We start from the raw sequence: 18,156 nt of genomic DNA, 5'->3' as shown, positions 1-18,156 counted from the left end.
TTGAAATGCCACAGCTTAGCCCATCTTCCATTCACAAACAGCATCTTTGTGGGCCAATCCAGGTCATCCAGGATGAGATGCAGGTAACATGTTCGAGTAAGCAATGGGATATAAGAAATAAAGGAAAGTTGTGTGTCAAATATGACCCCAAGACAGCGAGCGTTCTGCTTGGGAGTGATAGTTGAACCATCCAAGACAATTGCAATGTCAGAAGTCATTTTATTAGAGGGAGGAAACATGAGAAGTTCAGTTTTTAACAGACTCCGTTTTCGAGGGAGGACATGTTAGAGACAGCGGGCAGAAAATCCCTGGTATTTTTGTATTAAGAGGTCTATAATTGAGTGTCATCAGCATAGAGATGATACTGGGAACCAAATCTGCTGGTTTGTCCAAAAGAGGCAGCATATATTGAGCATAGGACTGAGCCTTGAGAAACCCCAACAGTAAGCTGGAAGATTAGAGGAGCAAGAGGCGGTGAAAGATACAGTGAAGGGTCAGAAAAGTAGGAGGAGACCAAGAGAACGGTGTCTTTGAGGCCAAAAAGTGGAGCAGTGAGGAAGAGGTGGTGATCCACAGTGTTGAATGCTGCAGAAAGATCCAGGAGAATCAGCACTGTAGGTACAGTAGATCATCAGAGACTTTAGTGAGGGCAGATTCAGTAGAGTATAAAGATGAGATAGCACAGTACAAGTAATGAATAATAATTATTGTCATAAGCGCTTCACTGCTCAAATCTCTTGTAAGAGAGAAGGGTACCCAGTGTGATTGGCACTGATCGCGGCAGGTACCACAAGGCATCTATCGCACAGATGTCCTTTGCAGATGTGACATAGCAGTAGGTAGTAAGGGGTAGTAAGTAGATAGTGGGGGCATGGGTTATAGTTACTGTACACCTGGCCAGAAACATCTATTTGGTGCAATAAATAAAATTAATACCATGGATTTCAAGTGGCAGTAAAGGACCCCAAAGATAGCTAGATCCATTTATAGATGGACAGATATGAGATCGATATTAGGTAAAGGAAATTAGATGAATTGATTTTAAGGTAAGAGAAGGATCACAAGTAGTATATTGCTGGTGGTATACCTTCAGAGGATTACCAAAGACCCCATAAATGACTAACCAAAAAAAGCAGGGCATCACTCTAATATTAATGTGCGAAAAAGATGGATAAAGTGCAATACAACATAAAGTGCAATACAACGTTTTGTCTCATTCCCTCTGTGCCTTTATCAGTCTTGTGTATGAGCCCAAACTGATGTATTGCACTTTATGGATTAATAGAGCCCTCCTTATGTTTCCCTCCTGTTTTGTATAGATAGATATCGAGAAAAAGATGATTTATATATTAGCTAGAATGATGGATAGATGTTAGATAAATAGATACCATATGAGATAGTATACATGTAATAGATATCATAACCCATATTTGCTCTTCGTTCCTTGTAGTACTTTCTTCCTTCCTCCAAGTGTCACCCTTGTAATTGGATTCTCCGGCCGGTGATTATTCTGCCTGTTTATTAGGGTGTTAGACTTGCCGGCGGTGAGCGCTGAGAAGTTTACCCATAATGTCAAGAAAGGAATCAGATTCCATTATCTTCTTGCATTTTCTATGCATTTGCTATCTCATAGTGTAGAGCGCAATTAACTGTACTATTGACAGCATGAGGACTTTCTGAAAAATCAGTTTTGCTCCTTAAAGGGAACCAGTCAGTTGATTTATGTTCCCTGAACCACAGGCATCACGAATCAAAGCCTGGTTCCTGCATTCCAAGCATCCATGATGAAGTATGAAATGCTGCGGCATTTCAGAGAAAAACATATTTGAAAGCGGGGGATGGGTCCGAGAGGACAGTTCCCGGGGCTTTCTTCCTGCCGCTCAGGCTGATGGACAGGTCTCTTCATCCTTATTTTCAGATTTGTTTCTACAATGGAACCGGAATATGAAAATAAGAATGGAGGAATGAGCAAAGCCTGAGGCTTCTTGTCTGTAGAGCTTAGGAGCGTGTTACCATAATGACTATGTCTTTCCTTTCTCATCCAGACACGTCTCTGCTCCAGGATCTCTCCCAGGGATACGTGGCCACTGACAAACTCAACGAATTGGCCAAACATCAGCTCTCAAACCTCAACCACGCCATGAAATGTGAGTGCTTAAGGGGATTCTGTCACTGATCATGCTGTCCAAACCACGGGTAGCATGAATCCCACTCATGATTGCAATCAGGTATAGTAGTCTCTGAAACACCATATACTTTGGAGATCCAGCCTAGGACTGCAGGAATAGATCAGACTAGTCCAGCGTCGCACCGGCCGACTTTTCCCAGCGCCGCTCCAGGTGATAGACCGGACTCTTTCATGTCTATACATAGGGAGAGACCCATCAATCAACTGCACCAGCATAGGGAGACTCATCAAACTACATTTTCTCTGAAACCCCAGAGCATTTCAGAGTAAAACATACCATGTTGCTCGTAGTTTGGGCAGTATGATTCAAGTGACAGGATTGCTGTAGAATTAGCCTGTCTGTAGAATATCTTCCAATAAATCTATTAGTAGTGATGAGTAATACAGTAACAAATATGAAAAATCGTGCCGAACTTGTTTGTGGTACATTTTTTAAGAAAACAACCTGTTCGCAGTCCACAGCCAGTTTAGTGCTCTGTCCTTATGAAAATCGTCTGCAAGGCATCTCCCTATTATACTGATTAATGGCACCAGTCATACCTACCTGGCATCATCATACCCATCTCTAATATACACTTCTTGGCACAGTTCATTCCAGAGGTGGTGCTATGAGGGGGTTAATGGGCCGGCGCCGTTGCTCAGGATTTCAGGGGAGAGTGTGACAACATCGCCCAGTTCTGTAAAAACAGGAGGTGTCAGGACTACTTTACTGTAGGACCGCTCTCTGGGTGCTATCTTTTCTCACTATTAACTCCCCTATCTTTAACAAAAAGGGTGCTATTAGTTTTATATCAAGAAATGTGCTGACAGCCTCCCTTTACCATGTTCTTTGGAAGAAATCCGTCTTGTGGTTCTTGTGTAATCAGTGTTAGAAGTTTTCAGTTAATGAGATGTTCTTGCTCCTGGACGGGACTGTAGGCAGAGTCTTATGTTCATTCTCTAAGTCAGCGAAACCAAAGAAAGACCTGTCCACAGACCGTCCGAAGCACAAACAATCTGTCTCTATGATGAGGAACATGTTTGTGCTTCGGGACGACCTGTGGGCAGGTCTTTCCTTGGCATCTCTGGCTTAGAGCAGGAAGATCAGAATCTGCCTACAGTTCCGCCCCAAAGCACGAGCATCTCATTGAATCAAAACTTCTATCACTTATCACACAAGAACCACGAGACGGATTTCTTCACCCCAGGTATCATTTTACTCAATTTAACACTGCCAACCTGACAGTGTGTGTAGTTTACTTAAAACAATCCTGCTGACAGGTTTGCTTTAAGGATGGTTTGTGCCCTGCACTGCAATCCCATGACATTCTTCTTTTGCTTTCTTTTTATTTCAGTCAGTAAAGTGCAGGCAATTATATACTGCACATGCTCAGTTTATCCAGAGGAAAATGAAAATGTGATAAGTCAAGCTCTTCAATTCAAGCTGCAAGGAACCAAAGAGCTGCCGTATAGGTATGTTTACATAATGGACATTTTGCTAACTCGTGTACCAGAATGTTCTTGCTCTTAAAGTGGTTGCTGAGCTCAGCACTTGGCAGCTCCATAAGTTGTAAATGGGGTGGCAGACAAGCATGTGATCTACTGCTCAATTCTGTAATAGTCAAAACATTTCTGACATGGACCCTAAATGTTGCTGCAGTGCTTGTGAAAATAACATGTAATCCCGGTACCCAGGCTCTTCTGAGAATGTCCTTCCTCATCTTTGCAGTTCACTGGTATCACATCCATGGCGGGTGCAGAAGAAGTCCCTCTTCTTCTCCTAGCAATAGTCAATCATCTCGCTGTGGATGTGACACCAGTGAGTTGCAGATATGGGTGACCGCACTCTCGTACTAGGTCAGCTACACACAAGCGGGGATCAAACTTTATTTTTATAATGACTGCAGTTAGTCGTAATACAGGTTTTATTATTAGGAGTCTGATCAAAGCCTAATAAGTTATAGGGTTAAATTTCATTGACCAATGTCTACCTCCGTGTGTGGTTCCACCATTACTCCAAAGCAACATGCCCGCTGCCTTGGGGTCATCCTTTCATTCACCCCCCACATCCGATCACTGGCTCGCTCTTCTTATCTGCATCTCAAAAACATTTCTAGAATTCGCCCTTTTCTTACTTTCGACTCTGCAAAAACTCTTACTGTCTCACTTATTCATTCTCGTCTGGACTATTGTAACTCTCTACTAATCGGCCTCCCTCTTACCAAACTCTCCCCGCTCCAATCTGTCCTGAATGCTGCAGCCAGGATCATATTTCTCACCAACCGTTACACCGATGCCTCTACCTTGTGCCAGTCATTACACTGGCTACCCATCCACTCCAGAATCCAGTACAAAACTACTACCCTCATCCACAAAGCACTCCATGGCTCAGCACCACCCTACATCTCCTCTCTGGTCTCAGTCTACCACCCTACCCGTGCCCTCCGCTCCGCTAATGACCTCAGGTTAGCATCCTCACTAATCAGAACCTCCCACTCCCGTCAAGACTTTACACGTGCTGCGCCGATTCTTTGGAATGCACTACCCAGGTTAATACGATTAATCCCCAATCCCCACAGTTTTAAGCGTGCCCTAAAAACTCATTTGTTCAGACTGGCCTACCGCCTCAACGCATTAACCTAACTATCCCTGTGTGGCCCATTCGAAGAAAAAAAAAAACAAAATCGGGTTCCTCTCATCATGTTCTCATACACTTTATGCAGTTAATAGCCCTCTGTGTCTGTACTGCTACATACTTAGGCAGTTAACTGGTTCATGCAGCTTTACATGAACACCCGAGCCTTACACTATGGCTGGTCCGAATAACTAAAGCAATTGTTACCATCCACCTCTCGTGTCTCCCGTTTCCTCATAGGTTGTAAGCTTGCGAGCAGGCCCTCATTCCTCCTGGTATCTGTTTTGAACTGTGATTTCTGTTATGCTGTAATGTCTATTGTCTGTATAAGTCCCCTCTATAAGTTGTAAAGCGCTGCGGAATATGTTGGCGCTATGTAAATAAAATTATTATTATTATTATTATTATTATACTTTCCTGGAGATGATGAGAGAAGTCTGCTCATTTCTCCCAGTCTATACAGTAAAGCTGGAAAGTGATCTACAGAGACCAGAAATGTCATCACACTGGGACGTCTCTGGTGGCCACTATTAGCGCTGAAATATTTATTTTCTTCTATGGATAATCATACACTAATAATGTCACCAACAACAATGGATCAGTTTTAAGTTGTATGGAGACATAATATGTGTCACTCTGAGTACTTCAGAATGTGTTCCCATCTAGCAAGGTTTTGTCTTATCGATTGATATAATCATGGGAATCTGACCTGTCGGACCCCCTAAATTTTGAAAATTGATGACAATAATTCAGCAATAACTCAGCAGCAAGGCGCCATCATTCTCAAAAATCAATAAGGAGATGAGATTAAATATTAGCTGACATATCACTTGTTGTACTTCTACGTTGCCTAAACCCTTCATGTTCATACATGCAACCATGTTATGACTCTAAACATCCCATATTGAGATGTTCTATGCCGACCATTGTAGTCTGTTGGGTCCTTCTGTATCTCCACATGCTTCTGACTTATGAAGCAAAAATGTGGCACACTTCTGACACAATTGCCCCCAAATCTCATTCATGACTTGGACCATATTTGTTATGTTTTAGACTTTTTCTAGGCCTTGTCCAAAAAAGACCTTGCTGAAAAGGACAAGGCCTAAGTCCGACAAGGTGTGCCAAAAGTTTGGCCATTTTTTTTTTGGCGCACTTTGTCATCAACCGCTGATGGGCAAACCTTTTCCAGACTGACAGTTGTTTAAATGCCTGTTTACACAGGCAGATCAAAGTACACGATGCACACTGAGCGATCTGTAAGAAATGCCTCGGTGCCCTTGTGCTGCCATGAGTATCGGTAGTGTGAGTCCTGTTTACACCGGACAATGCACCACTGAGAACGATGATCTTTTGTGCTGCACAAAAGAAAATTTCACCCAATGAACAAGTCGTCTGTTTATAGGGCAAGATAATTGTGAACCAAGTGTTAAGAACGCTCATTCACGATTATTATGCAGTGTAAATGCAGCTTTAGTTTGTTCTGTGTAAGGATTAGACAGTATGGATAAATATTCCCAATAGTCATAGAAGTATAATAATTCCGTGTTGTCCGCAACTTCACTAATGTACTGGAGCAACCGAACAGCAACTTTTTAGTCACAGATAAGACAAACTGGTAAAGCTTATGGTTGTTGGTGGGAAACTAAACAACTAGTGGTGCCATGCATGGTGGTGGTCATTGCTACTAAGGTATGAATTGGGTACATCTCCACTCCTCTATGCGATGCCCCTCAAATTGTGCAGCTTCAGATTGAAGGATGTTTTGACTCTTAGTGTAGTAAGTTTTGCTCTCAGTTCTATTGCATTTCTGTGTCGTGAATGTCACATTTCAGCCACTGATGATCTATGTTACGTTTTAGGATCAGCCCTCCTCTTATATCTCTTTGCTCTTCAAAAGAAGTTGAATCGGCCTCTGAGAACTTTTTTAAAGTGGAACCATCAAAAACTTCCAATGGTTGTTTTGTCGCAGTCTTAACAAGAGAGGTAATGCATATGGAACAGTCAAGAAATGGCCAATGAATAGTGTGTAACTGGGCTGTTCAAATGAAAAAAATCTCTTAAACGAGTTAGCCATGACTTCCTTTTCTACACGGGGTTGATCTTTGCTGCTCAGTCGGCGATTCCCCTGCTTCATTTCACTCCTTGTCAACAGATCAGCATCTTTTCTTCTGATCTCCTTTGTCTATGGGGGCGTTACTGCAGACATCACACTGATTGACAGCTGTCTCCCCGCAGTTAGGTAGCTGAGAGCCAGCTGTCCATCAGCATGACATTGGCAGAGACGTCAACAGAACAGAATGGAAGTGAAGACCCTGCTCTGTCAACGTGCCCTTCGCAGAAGTCACAGAATCTTCCAACAGGAGCAGTCTGTGACCGCTGTGACCACTCTGAGCCGGCAGAGTTCAGGCCAGGCACAACAGTTAGTTAGTTGGCAACCGCCTATTTTACACAAAAGGAATTGGAGAAGACATGGGGTCAATCAGAATTAGTTGAAGGGTTGTTTCATGAAGGCAAGCTTTTATCATTAAAGGACATTAATATCATATGCAGGAAATATTCCTCAGGATCCCACTGTATGAGCCACAGTTGAAAGCCATTAAAGAGGTTATCCTCTACTTTATCATTGTTGGGCTATCCTTAGGATAGGTAATCAATGTCTTATCAGCCGGGGTCTGACTCCTGGAACCCCCATTCAATTAGCTGTTGTGAGAAAGTGGTAGCCGCCGCCGGACGGAAATGTTTAATTCTGGAGCTACTTCGACTTCTGTTATTGGCTGCGGCAGGCTACTGCACAAAATGTTTTAAAAATTATAAGAAGACCTAAAACCTTAAGTCACCCACCTTTCACCAATTCCAAAATAAAGATATATATATATTTTGTAAAAAAAAATATAAACATACACTCACTGGCCACTTTATTAGGTACACCTGTCCAACTTCTTGTTAACACTTAATTTCTAATCAGCCAATCACATGGCGGCAACTCAGTGCATTTAGGCATGTAGACATGGTCAAGACAATCTCCTGCAGTTCAAACCGAGCATCAGTATGGGGAAGAAAGGTGATTTGAGTGCCTTTGAACGTGGCATGGTTGTTGGTGCCAGAAGGGCTGGTCTGAGTATTTCAGAAACTGCTGATCTACTGGGATTTTCACGCACAACCATCTCTAGGGTTTACAGAGAATGGTCCGAAAAAGAAAAAAAATCCAGTGAGCGGCAGTTCTGTGGGCGGAAATGCCTTGTTGATGCCAGAGGTCAGAGGAGAATGGGCAGACTGGTTCGAGCTGATAGAAAGGCAACAGTGACTCAAATCGCCACCCGTTACAACCAAGGTAGGCCTAAGAGCATCTCTGAACGCACAGTGCGTCGAACTTTGAGGCAGATGGGCTACAGCAGCAGAAGACCACACCGGGTACCACTCCTTTCAGCTAAGAACAGGAAACTGAGGCTACAATTTGTACAAGCTCATCGAAATTGGACAGTAGAAGATTGGAAAAACGTTGCTTGGTCTGATGAGTCTCGATTTCTGCTGCGACATTCGGATGGTAGGGTCAGAATTTGGCGTAAACAACATGAAAGCATGGATCCATCCTGCCTTGTATGGAGCATCTTTGGGATGTGCAGCCGACAAATCTGCGGCAACTGTGTGATGCCATCATGTCAATATGGACCAAAATCTCTGAGGAATGCTTCCAGCACCTTGTTGAATCTATGCCACGAAGAATTGAGGCAGTTCTGAAGGCAAAAGGGGGTCCAACCCGTTACTAGCATGGTGTACCTAATAAAGTGGCCGGTGAGTGTATTTGATATTGCCACATCTGTAAAAGTACAATCTATGAAAATATAAAATTAATTTGTTTTTTTTTGTTGTTTAACCATATCCCCTTACCCCTCCAAAAAAATGTAATACGAGTGATCAAAATGTTGTATGCTCCCCAAATTGTATAAATAAAAATGTCAACTTGCCACGCAAGCATCAAGCCCTCAAAGTTCTATTGAAAACAATATAGTGGCATAAATAATTTTTTTTGTAATTTATGGATTTTTTTTAACCACTGGATTGATATGAGCATAATAGTACTCACCTGAAAAACCATTTTGGACAGGTCATTTTTACCAAACAATGAACACTGAGAAATCAACACCCCTAAAAAAATAATGGTGACATTTGATTTGATTTCACAAAGTTGTAATGAAAAATGGGAAAAGAAATGACATTATATTTTAATGTTTATGATGTCATACAAACTGCAACTTGTGAAGCAAAAAACAAGAACTCACAAAGCTACAATAAAGGCAAAATAAAAAAAGATATGGCTCTTGGAAAAACAGTAAGCAAAAAGGAAAAGTCATTATGAGCGGATTAAATAAGACATTCCTAATTAAAACAAAAAAAAAGTGGTTTCATTTTTAAGTTTTGTGAAAGTAAAGGAAGAAATAATCCGGATATACAGTACAGACCAAAAGTTTGGACACACCTTCTCATTTAAAGATTTCATTTAAAGATTTTTCTGTATTTTCATGACTATGAAAATTGTACATTCACACTGAAGGCATCAAAACTATGAATTAACACATGTAGAATTATATACTTAACAAAAAAGTGTGAAACAACTGAAATTATGTCTTATATTCTAGGTTCTTCAAAGTAGCCACCTTTTGCTTTGATGACTGCTTTGCACACTCTTGGCATTCTCTTGATGAACTTCAAGAGGTAGTCACCGGGAATGGTTTTCACTTCACAGGTGTGCCCTGTCAGGTTTAACAAGTGGGATTTCTTGCCTTATAAATGGTGTTGGGACCATGAGTTGTGTTGTGCAGAAGTCTGGTGGATACACAGCTGATAGTCCTACTGAATAGACTGTTAGAATTTGTATTATGGCAAGAAAAAAGCAACTAAGTAAAGAAAAACGAGTGGCCATCATTACTTTAAGAAATGAAGGTCAGTCAGTCCGAAAAATTGGGAAAACATTGAAAGTGTCCCCAAGTACAGTGGCAAAGACCATCAAGCGCTACAAAGAAACTGGCTCACATGAGGACCGTCCCAGGAAAGGAAGACCAAGAGTCACCTCTGCTTCTGAGGATAAGTTTATCCGAGCCACCAGCCTCAGAAATCGCAGGTTAACAGCAGCTCAGATTAGAGACCAGGTCAATGCCACACAGAGTTCTAGCAGCAGACACATCTCTACAACAACTGTTAAGAGGAGACTTTGTGCAGCAGGCCTTCATGGTAAAATAGCTGCTAGGAAACCACTGCTAAGGACAGGCAACAAGCAGAAGAGACTTTTTTGGGCTAAAGAACACCAGGAATGGACATTAGACCAGTGGAAATCTGTGCTTTGGTCTGATGAGTCCAAATTTGAGATCTTTGGTTCCAACCACCGTGTCTTTGTGCGACGCAGAAAAGGTGAACGGATGGACTCTACATGCCTGGTTCCCACCAAGAAGCATAGATGCTATTCCATCCGGTTTGCCTTTAGTTGGACCATCATTTATTTTTCAACGGGACAATGACCCCAAACACACCTCCAGGCTGTGTAAGGGCTATTTGACCAAGAAGGAGAGTGATGGGGTGCTACGCCAGATGACCTGGCCTCCACAGTCACCCGACCTGAACCCAATCGAGATGGTTTGGGGTGAGCTGGACCGCAGAGTGAAGGCAAAAGGGCCAACAAGTGCTAAGCATCTCTGGGAACTCCTTCAAGATTGTTGGAAGACCATTCCCGGTGACTACCTCTTGAAGCTCATCAAAAGAATGCCAAGAGTGTGCAAAGCAGTCATCAAAGCAAAAGGTGGCTACTTTTAAGAACCTATAATATAAGTCATAATTTCAGTTGTTTCACACTTTTTTGTTAAGTATATAATTCCACATGTGTTAATTCATAGTTTTGATACCTTCAGTGTGAATGTACAATTTTCATAGTAATGAAAATACAGAAAAACTACATAATGGGGATATGTGGCTGCAATGACTGTCTGCTTCCATTGATGAGCTCCCTCTTGTCAGCATTACCCCACACATCCATTCAGATTCCAGCTTACATTTATTTCCCAGAGGAGGATTGAAAATAATCTCAGTATTTTAGGCAACAGTCTCTATGCATGACCCCACCTTGTCCTAAATTATTACCATGATATCACAGATTTTAATTTTTTTTGTATCTATCTTAGAAGGACCCAACGGAATCCGTCTCTTGTAAAGATGTGTTGGCTCGAGCTGCTTCTAAGGGTCTTCTTAATGGTATTGAAGCTCCAAAATCATCAAAAAAAGAGAAGAAAAAGTCAAAAGTAAAAGCTCAGAAAAGTATTCATGGCCCATCAGTAACTCAGACAAAAATCAACGAGTTCCTGAACAGGGAAAATAATCTGATCAGCCCAAGAATACAACAAGATCCAAAGAACAGTGTTCTGATGAGAAAGCCAACTAAGCTTGGAGCAATTCCTACAAACAGCTCAACAGTGAGAACTACAAATGGACAACCTGCTATCTCCATAATGTTAGAAAGACAACCAAGCATCGTCAGGCCAAAACCAGGAGATAAGATTGTGCTAAAGCCAGTGCAGATTTTGTTGCCTCCTGTAACGCCTCCATTATCCATGACTCCGATCCAGAGTCCAGGCCGCTCCTTGTATCAGCGCTGGTATCCAGGAGCCAGGATCACCCACTCCACGCAGAGCTCCTATATACCAACGTTGCCACAGACTGGCAAACCCAAGCAGATGCCACCTTCCACTGCAGTGCGACATCCTAAGCCGTGGCATTGAGAAGTTTATATTATTAATGTAACGTTTGGTTGTATTCTGTAGTAACGCTGAGATAATTTTTACTAAAATTACTAATTTCTATTGCCGAGTTTTTTTTTGTATCTCATACTTATGTGAAATCACAACACATTAACCCTATTGGTCTATTACACATTATTATTACCTAGGAGTGTAAATGTCGTGAAATAGGTACTGGTTCATGATACTAAAGACCTTTTTTATTGCAAGAATTGTGCTAAAGACTATGCATGTGAAAAACACCAAAACCTCACCGGAACAGGTAAATATCCAGGTGAGCGAGCTTAATCAGTATCACAGCAGTCACAGTTGTCACAGGGCCATGAAGCCACTGACGCCCTCACATCACATTTACGTGAAGCGACTCATGAAAATGCTGTGGACAAAGAGGCAGGTGAGAAATCCCACTCAGTGGTCCGGTGCTTCCATCCTATTTCACATCTATCCCCTATCCTCTCTTGTTAGGATAGGGCTAATTTTTTTTTTTTCAATTTTTCTCACATTTTTGCTACAATTTTTGTAATTTTTATAACTGCAGCATTAACTAAAAGTAAAATAAAATGTCTAGTACACAACCTTTGTTTTTTAATGTTAGACTATACTCAGACAGTGCATTTATGGTGCCTTTTTGTCAGGAGTGCAAGGGAGACCAGAGCCCACACATCCTTAGGGCATCAGTTTCAGGCATGATACAATATACAAGATCTTTTAACTGATCTGTCATAATCAGTGAGGTGATGATCATATTACTCAATGCTTCTATCACTTACCAGTGCCTTCATCAGAGGTGAAGCTAGATTTTCCTGTACCTCAAGCAAAAATGCAGTTTACTGCCCCTTCCTATACTTAGCATAAGAGCGGTAACATGACGACTACTCAAACCACTAAAGCTATTTGCACACTTAGGCTATGTACTAATGCACTGCGGATTACCCGCGGATTTACCGTGGATTTCCAGCGTTTTAACACCTGTGGATTCCTATTGAGGAGCAGGTGTAAAACTCTGCGGAATCTGCACAAAGAATTGACATGCTGTGGAAAATACAACGCAGCGTTTCCGCCTGGTATTTTCCGCAGCATGTGCACTGCGGATTTTGTTTTCCATAGGTGTACATGGTACTGTACAACGCATGGAAAATCCTATGGGATTCCGCAGTTGCTGTGCTCATGCTGTGGATTTTCCCCCTGCGGAATCGCATAGCGGTAAAATCCGCAGCATATTCAATATTTCTGCGGAATCACGGCGATTCCGCCTCCATAGGATTGCATTGAAACGCTCACTTTACGCATGTGGCTATGGTACCCAGGGTTTGGAGGAGAGGAGACTCTCCTTTAGGCCCTGGGATCCATATTCATGTAAAAAAAAAAAGAATGAAAATAAAAAATATGGATATACTCCCCTTCTGATGGCCCCCGAAGTCCACCCGCCTCTCAGCAGTGCACGCAGCGGCTTCCGTTCCCAGGGATGCATTGCGCCAAGGACCTGGGATGACGTCGCGGTCACGCGACAGTGACGTCACTAAGGTCCTTTACGCAAAGCATCCCTGGGAACCGAACGTACCGGGAGCGCCGCTGAGGAGATCGGGGGCCTCCGGAAGGTGAGAATAACCATATTTTTTATTTTTTTAATTATTTTTAACATTCTGTCTTTTACATTCTATGCATAGGCAACATCAATAGTAAAAAGTTGGTCACACTTGTCAAGTACTATGCTTGAAAAGTGTGACCAACCTGTCAATCCCTTTTCCAAGTGATGCTTGGAAAACGCTAGCATTCTGCACGCTAAAAACGCTTGTGTTTTGCGGGAGCACGCATGCGAATTCCGCATGCGTTTTACCCGCGGTAGGGAGTCTCGGAAATGCTGCAGACATTTCCGCAGCATTTCTGCAACGTGGGCACATAGCCTCAAGTGAATAACTTTTCACCTGCATCACTGACATAAACATTAAGAGAAGTTAGTCTGCATATGACCATAAGGCCGGAGTCACACATAACGTATAAAAAATCGGTCTGTTTTGCACTCCCAAGAATCGCACAAATGTTCCCTGAACAGTGATCCGTATGTCATCCGTGTGCAGTGCGAGGATGCGATTTTCTCGCATCTAAGCATCCGTGTGACATCCGTATGGCGAGATTTTCTCGCCGGCTTGCAAAATGGACATATAATGGATCCATGGGCTCAAATATTCGTGAAAACATATATACACTCTCTCTTCTCTCTATCTATCTATCTATTTAGAGAGAGAAAAAAGGGTGGCACTCAGTTTCTAAAATCCAATTTTTATTGTGACGATTTAAAACATCTTCAGCGGGGGGATGTACAACAGGAAGAAAAAAATCGGACGATGGCCGTTTCGTGCTCCCTTGCGCTTCTGTGGATCCTGCAGAAGCGCAAGAGAGCGCGAAACGTCCGTCGACCAATTTTTTTTCTTCCCATTCTACACCCCCCGCTGAAGATGTTTTAAATCATCACAATAAAGAATATATTTTAGAAACCGTGAATGCCACCCTTTTTTCTCTTCAGTATATGGATTTATGCAATTGTTTACAGGGTTTGGCACCACTGAATACGAAAGGGCGGTGTATTTGACGTGGTAATCACACACAGTGGATATTTGGGCTCAGGTGTTGCAGCGGTGCAGGATTCTTTCTTCTATAGTATTGAGATATATATATATATATCTTTATATTTCATACAGAGCTAGATAGCAGAATAGCCGGTAATTTATTTGTCGGCTTTTGCTAAATCAATACAGAACCCGACAGGATATGAGACATGGTTTACATACAGTAAACCATTGCTTATCCGTTATATTTTTATATGTCCCTCACTAATAATGTTAGTAGTGTGTGTGTGTGTGTGTGTGTGTGTGTGTGTGTGTGTGTGTGTGTGTAAAATTTTGGAGCTGTAGGTGTTAAATGAAAGGATTAATTCATGGAAAAAACTAGCGTGGATATTAATAGCCTAGAGAGGGACCATGGTTATTGGCCCCTCCTCCCCCCGCTACAAAAATCTTCCCCCAGCCACCCCAGAAAAGGTGCAACTGTATGATGCCCCTATTCTGGCACTTAGCCTCTCTCTTCCCACTGCCCTGTAGCATTGGCATATGGGGTTATAAGGAGTTAATGTCACCTTGCTATTGTAAGGTGACATTAAGCCTGGTTAATAATGGAGAGGTGTCAATAAGACACCTATCCATTATTAATCCAATAGTAGGAAAGGGTTAAAAATACACACACACATTAAGAATAATCTCTTTTAATGAAATAATGAAACACACACAGGTTTAACATCTTTATTACACTCTCAATTCAAGCAAAGCCCTCGTTCTTCAGTAAAAAAAAATTAAAATAAAAAAGCAACAATATCCCATACCTGTACGCCTTACAGTCAAGTCCCACGCTGCAAACCATCTCAAGGGGTTAAATAGTTTACAACTGGAGCGGTGCTAATGCTACCGGCCGGGCTGTAAACCACGGAGGAATGAATGAAAAGCTGCCTGCGCAGCCTCCCCACCTGACCGGACATGAACTCATTAGTGTGGGAAAGTTTCTAAACTTTCTCCCACGCTGTCAAGTTCACCGTGTCAGGCGGGGAGTCAGCGCAGCCTCAGTGATGTCAGCGGTAGACACTGGGGGGGCCAATAACCATGGCTATTAATATCTGCCCTCAGTCACTGGCTTTCCCTCTCTGGTGGAGAAAATCGTGCGGGAGCCCACACCAGTTTTTTCCGGGAATGAATCCTTTAATTTAACACAGATCCAAAATTTCACACACACACACACACACACACACACACACACACACACACACACACACACACACACACAACTAAAATTATTAGTCAGGGACATATACTGTATAAATCTAATGGATATGCAATGGTTTACTGTATGTAAACCATGTCTCATATCCTATCGGGTTCTGCAATGATTTTACAGAACCCGACAATTGAATTATCAGCTATTCTGCTATCTAACTCTCTATGAAATATATAGATATATATATGTGTGTGTCAATGATATTTTATATATATATATATATATATATATATATATATATATATATATATATATACACACACACCTATTCTATGTGTAGACATTTATTTTATCTACTAGATGGTGGCCTGATTCTAACGCATTGGGTATTCTAGAATATGTATGTATGTACGTTGCGCTTAGCACAGCCACATAGTATATAACACAGCCACGTAGTATATAGCAGCCACATAGTATATAGCACAGCCCACGTAACACAGACAGCCACATAGTATATAACACAGCCACGTAGTATATAACAGACAGCCGCGTAGTATATAGCAGCCACATAGTACATAGCACAGCCCACGTAACACAGCCACGTAGTATATAGCAGCCACGTAGTATATAACACAGCCCACGTAATATATAGCACAGCCACATAGTATATAACACAGCCCATGCAGTATATCACACTGCCCACATAGTATATAGCAGCCACGCAGTATATAACAGCCCACGTAGTATATAGCAGTGTGGGCACCATATCCCTGTTAAAAAAATTAAAATAAAAAATAGTTATATACTCACCCTCTGGCGTCCACCAAAGCTGTCCCGATGCATAGCTTCCGTTCCCAGTGATGCATTGCGAAATTACCCAAATGACTTAGCGGTCTCGCTAAGAATATCACAATTTTATTTTTTTTTTAATTATTTTTTACATTATATCTTTTTACTATTGATGCTGCATAGGCAGCATCAATAGTAAAAAGTTGGTCCGGGATGGGGCAACACACTGGCACTGACTGGAGGGGAGTAGGGAGGGCTTGTACTCCTGATATGTGTCAGCTACCTATCTTTGCCTAGCATATAATATTATTAAACTAGTGCAGAACAGAACTGCAGGGGCTGTACTAAGCAACCAATTAGATCACTGATTCTATGGGATAAAACAAGTAATCTGATTGGCTGCCAGGTATAACACCTCAAGTTCTTGTCTGCACTCCTTTGAGGAGAGTAGGGAGGGCACGCCACTTAATGAATTAGGCACACTTTACTACTGACATGCAGCACTGCCTGAAATATACTCCAGTCACTGACTAAAGTAACATTTCTGGTGAAATATATTCCATTATTGTGGCATAAATGGACAGGGCTTAGCTATGCAAATGTCCCTCCCATTTTGGCAAAGTTGGCCAGAACTGGGGTGATAAAAGAGCAAAAAGCATCTTTTGGAATGAGTTGTTTGTTAGTGGCATAGTTTTGGGGTACATAGAAATACAACAGTCTATATAAATCAGATTTACATATTTTTATGCTTTTCTTCTATTGGGCAAAAAAAATTCTTTTTAAAACCTTTTTTTTTGTCTTGGGGTGTGGTCACCATATTTTGATGCCCCTCTTGAATCACGTCTTAATGTGCAGCAATTGGCTGTAGCTTCCCCCTACAGACTTCCTGCTCTGCAGCTATTGGCTGTAGTTGCTCCCCACAGACTTCCTGCTCTGCAGCTATTGGCTGTAGTTGCTCCCCACAGACTTCCTGCTCTACAGCTATTGGCTATAGCTGCCCCCTACAGACTTGCTGTTCTGCAGCTATTGGCTGTAGCTTCCCCCTACAGACTTCCTGCTCTGTAGCTATTGGCTGTAGTTGCTCCCCACAGACTTCCTGCTCTGCAGCTATTGGCTATAGCTGCCCCCCCCACAGACTTGCTGTTCTGCAGCTATTGGCTGTAGCTGCCTCCCACAGACTTCCTGCTCTACAGCTATTGGGTATAGATGCCCCCCACAGACTTCTTGCTGTGCAGCTATTGGCTGTAGCTGTTCCCCACAGACTTCCTGCTCTGCAGCTATTGGCTGTAGCTGCCCCCCCACAGACTTCTTGCTCTGCAGCTATTGGCTGTAGCTGCCCCCCCCACAGACTTCTTGCTCTGCAGCTATTGGCTGTAGCTGCCCCCCCACACACACACACACAGACTTCCTGCTCTGCAACTATTGGCTGTAGCTGCTCCCCACAGACTTGCTGTTCTGCAGCTATTGGCTGTAGCTGCCCCCCCCACAGACTTCTTGCTCTGCAGCTATTGGCTGTAGCTGCCCCCCCTCACAGACTTCTTGCTCTGCAGCTATTGGCTGTAGCTGCCCCCCTCGCAGACTTCTTGCTCTGCAGCTATTGGCTGTAGCTGCCCCCCTCACAGACTTCTTGCTCTGCAGCTATTGGCTGTAGCTGCCCCCCCACACACACACACACACACAGACTTCCTGCTCTGCAGCTATTGGCTGTAGCTGCTCCCCACAGACTTGCTGTTCTGCAGCTATTGGCTGTAGCTGCCCCCCCCCCACAGACTTCTTGCTCTGCAGCTATTGGCTGTAGCTGCCCCCCTCACAGACTTCTTGCTCTGCAGCTATTGGCTGTAGCTGCCCCCCAGGCCCCCACACACAGACTTCCTGCTACATACACTTTACCCACAATACAGGGAGTACTGAAAGCTCTTAAGGACTCAGAAAATTACTTCTGCCTTTGCTCAATCTCTGGTGCTTTTATTTTTTGCTGATTTAAACCTTAAAGACAAATTGTGGTTTTTATTAAATGAATT

The 18,156-nt window shown here is 42.6% G+C and overlaps 1 protein-coding gene across 1 annotated transcript in view; it reads left to right on the top strand.

Moving 5' to 3' along the window:
* The window catches only part of NSUN7 (NOP2/Sun RNA methyltransferase family member 7), a 91,932-nt gene extending 80,285 nt beyond the window's left edge, over nucleotides 1-11,647 (top strand). Inside the window, exons 9-12 of the mRNA XM_077279868.1 lie at nucleotides 2,046-2,147; nucleotides 3,523-3,640; nucleotides 6,662-6,785; nucleotides 10,973-11,647. Of these exons, the coding sequence (XP_077135983.1) occupies nucleotides 2,046-2,147; nucleotides 3,523-3,640; nucleotides 6,662-6,785; nucleotides 10,973-11,566 (938 nt within the window). The 3' untranslated portion in view covers nucleotides 11,567-11,647. The remainder of the gene's footprint in view (nucleotides 1-2,045; nucleotides 2,148-3,522; nucleotides 3,641-6,661; nucleotides 6,786-10,972) is intronic.
* The last annotated feature ends 6,509 nt before the right edge of the window (nucleotides 11,648-18,156 follow it).

The sequence above is a fragment of the Ranitomeya variabilis genome, chromosome 1 (genome assembly GCF_051348905.1).
Source record: "Ranitomeya variabilis isolate aRanVar5 chromosome 1, aRanVar5.hap1, whole genome shotgun sequence".
Classification (NCBI taxonomy): Eukaryota; Metazoa; Chordata; class Amphibia; order Anura; family Dendrobatidae; genus Ranitomeya; species Ranitomeya variabilis.
The sequence above is the reverse complement of the archived record's forward strand: the minus strand, read 5'-3'. Positions and strand labels throughout refer to the sequence as shown.